The 3578-nt window shown below is 41.9% G+C and overlaps 1 protein-coding gene across 1 annotated transcript; it reads left to right on the top strand.

The window, feature by feature from the left end:
- Window positions 1–3578, top strand: LOC110098448 (cinnamyl alcohol dehydrogenase 8). Its single transcript, XM_028698247.1, has 5 exons — window positions 1–254; window positions 359–472; window positions 1262–1775; window positions 2803–2956; window positions 3047–3578. Exons 1-5 carry the CDS (start codon window positions 103–105, stop codon window positions 3250–3252), a joined length of 1140 nt encoding a protein of 379 aa, XP_028554080.1. The 5' UTR covers window positions 1–102; the 3' UTR covers window positions 3253–3578.

Raw genomic sequence — 3578 nt, 5'->3', positions numbered from 1 at the left:
CAACTCATGCAATTAATTGAAGGTTCGGTGATTAATTCATCGTCAATGATGTAAGGGTAGAGGACGAAGCTCTTCCTATATAAATGACTTTATGTTAAGCAGATGGCAGAAGTAGAAAAAAAAGAGAGTTCATTAATGGCGGTGACGCAAAACGGAGTGAAGGTGGCGACGACGGAGGAGGATCGCCGGAAAGCATTCGGTTTGGCGGCGAGAGACAACTCCGGCGTTCTTTCTCCTTTTCATTTTTCCAGAAGGTAGGAGCTATGTTTTGTACCTGTCTATCTGTCGGAGTAAATATATACAAATTTATTAGTGATTTGAAGAACCATTTAAATTGTTTGATATAATGGATTGACAGGGAAAATGGTGAAGACGATGTTACCATCAAGATACTGTACTGTGGCATTTGCCATTCAGATCTCCACCAGCTGAAGAACGAGTGGAAGAACACCATATACCCTTGTGTTCCAGGGTATTTATTCTACAAATCTGCCATGAAAATTACTCGTTTGAATATTTTTTGATCTGGATGTGTTCTTAGGCTTACTTTTGAGGTGATTCAGGCGTGAAAGCGAGTCAAGCCAACTCGCGAGATAGCTCTAGTTCGACTTGATAAATGACTTATGAGCTAATCATCCTCAAGCTCGGCTCTTAAACTCATGAACTATCTTAGCTCGTTTTAAAAATATTACTATAAAATGCACTTAAAATATATTAAATTTTAAAAGTTCAAGTATAAAACTATTAAAAATATTTAAATTATATATCTATTTTCTTATATCAAGTGATTTTTTATTGTTTATCTTCTAATTTCTCATTTTTTTAATTTTATTATAATAATTACTTGAATAATAATCATTTTTTTTCTTTTATTGTAAATGAGAGCTGGCCTGTGAACATCTTTAACTCGTAGAATTAAGCTCGAGCTTGATTAATTAATCAAGCTAAAGCTAAATGTAACTTAGGCTTCGTTTGAGACTATTTTTTTACTGCTTTCTAAAATAACTTTCTAATACAAAAGAATTTTCAATTAAAAAATTTTGTACTAGAAAGCTACTTTAAAAAATATTAAAAAAATTATCCCAAACAAAACCTTAGATACATCTTGAATCGTTTAAAAACCAAGATGAAAGTAACATATTAAAAATCAATTAAATTTAATATTGCATTAATCTCAGAAGAAATTTGAAAAAAATAAAAATAAAATTCATCAAAACAAAAAATTTGACGAGAATATTAAAAATTGCGTGATCACCTGCAGGCATGAAATTGTTGGCGTCGTCACCGAAGTCGGCAGCAAGGTTGCAATGTTCAAAATTGGGGACAAAGCAGGCGTGGGCTGCTTGGTTGGCTCCTGCCATTCCTGCGAGAGCTGCAACCAAAACGAGGAGAACTATTGCTCCAAATTCGTCCTCACCTACAATTCCGTCTGCGCTGATGGCGCCATCACCTATGGAGGCTATTCTGACAAGATAGTCGTCGACCAGCACTTCGTGGTGAAGCTCCCCGAGAACTTGGCCATGGACAAGGCGGCCCCGCTGCTCTGTGCGGGGATCACCGTCTACAGCCCCATGAAGAACTTGCAGCTCAATGAGCCAGGGAAGCATCTCGGAGTTGTCGGACTGGGCGGCCTCGGCCACGTTGCCGTCAAATTCGGCAAGGCTTTTGGGATGAAGGTCACGGTAATCAGCACTTCTGTAAAGAAGAGAGAAGAAGCCATTGATCGACTTGGAGCTGACGAGTTCCTTGTCAGCAGCGATCCTCTGCAGATGCAGGTTATAATCATTCTTGCAACATAACAGTAACAGCCTAACAGTAGCAGCATCTGAATTCTAGGGGTGTCAATATTGGACCCGATACGAAAACCCGATCCGAATATGATTCAAAAACTTAGGATTTGGGTTGACCCGAATCCGAAGCAGGTTGTGTTCACCGACCCGTTTGCAAAACCGAGGTGGGTTCGGGTTGACCCGGGAATGACCCGCCCGCCCCAGTCTGCCCGCCTGCGGCCGCGCCATTGCGTTCGCGTCGCATCGTGGCATTGCCTCACCAGCCGCGCCATCGCATCGCCTGCCTCTCTGTTGAACATTGCTACCTGCTTGCGGCTGCTGAACGTTGATGTGCTTGCGTACTGTCGCTGCCGAACGCCGGCTGTCACAGTCGAAGCGGGACTGGTAGGGTTGACTCAAATCCGAAGCGGGTCGGGTTCCGATCTGAAAAACCAACCCATATGGAAAAATTATTAGGTCAGGTGACCTGATGTAGCTCTAAGTCCGGTAGCCAATAATATGTCGCCACGTGCTCTTACCCTTTACCGCGCGGCCCGACGACCCGACTCTGACCGGAATCCGGGATTACTATGTTCGCGTATTGCTAGGTATTACTCGATATTGCTTGGCAATAACAAGAAATACCGCCTGTGAAGACCAATACCGAGTAATACCTAAAAGAACTCGGTATTGCTAGGTATTGGTCTTCACATAATGGTATTTTTCATTTTTGTCGAGCAAAATCGACCAATACCTAACAATACGCAAACTCCCGGATCCGTTCCGGGTCGGGTCGTCGGGCCGCGCTGTAAATAGTGAGAACACGTGGCGCTTGTTTACTGTTCACCGGACGTAGAGCTACGTCAGGTTACCGGATCAAATAAAATTTCACCCATATGCAAAAAATGGGTCAGGTTCGGGTTGACCCGATTAGTGCCGGGTCAATTCCGCATTCAACCCGAATCCGATCCGTAACCCGAAATTGACACCTCTATTGAATTCCTTATTTGATTGTTTCTGTGGATGGGTGCAGGCTGCAATGGGAACAATGGATGGAATCATCGATACAGTCTCTGCAAAGCACGATCTCGTGCCATTGATTGCTTTGTTGAAGACGAAGGGGAGGCTAGTTATGATCGGAGTACCAGAGCATCCACTTGAGCTTTCTGTTGGGCCTCTGGTATTTGGTGAGTTAGAACACAATAACTTCTTAAACTATCTTGCTTGAAGGCTTGTAAAGAAGTGCATTAATCTCTACGTAAATGGGTTGGTTGCAGGAGGGAAGACAATAACAGGGAGTCTGATAGGAGGAATTAAGGATACGCAGGAGATGATAGATTTTGCAGGGAAGCACAATATAACTGCGAATATTGAGCTCATCAGTGCGGATTATGTCAATAAGGCCATGGAGAGACTCGCAAAAGCTGATGTAAGATACAGATTTGTCATTGATATCGGCAATACGTTGAATGGTGCTTTTTAGGTCGAGACTTGAGAAGTGAAGAGTATTTCCATCCAAGCATTGGGAAGGAGGGATTGTTTCTTTGTCCTTGGAGTAGTCCTATTTTGGAGCTTGGACAATATGTGGTTGGCTATGAAATGTTGCATCTTGACATCTATTTTGGACAGAAAATGATGCGGAGCATTGTAGCTTAAATCTTTCCTTAGACATATGTTATCTAGTTTGTTACAAACTCGTTATAGGATTCTAGAAGTTTCTAGTTTTCTACATAATTATTATATATAGTATGATGTAAGAAGAGTTGAGATATTGATGAATATTATATGAATTGAAGCCTTTGAGCTTGA

Source organism: Dendrobium catenatum, unplaced genomic scaffold (genome assembly GCF_001605985.2).
Source record: "Dendrobium catenatum unplaced genomic scaffold, ASM160598v2 fragScaff_scaffold_123, whole genome shotgun sequence".
NCBI classification, from domain to species: domain Eukaryota; kingdom Viridiplantae; phylum Streptophyta; class Magnoliopsida; order Asparagales; family Orchidaceae; genus Dendrobium; species Dendrobium catenatum.
This window is presented reverse-complemented; position numbering and strand designations above follow the sequence as displayed.

Coding starts and splice junctions, on each gene's coding strand:
- LOC110098448 (XM_028698247.1), top strand. CDS start 103: ATGGCAGAAGTAGAAAAAAAAGAGAGTTCATTAATGGCGGTGACGCAA. Junction 1,776..2,802: donor GCGATCCTCTGCAGATGCAG/GTTATAATCATT, acceptor GGATGGGTGCAG/GCTGCAATGGGAACAATGGA. Junction 2,957..3,046: donor TGTTGGGCCTCTGGTATTTG/GTGAGTTAGAAC, acceptor GGTTGGTTGCAG/GAGGGAAGACAATAACAGGG.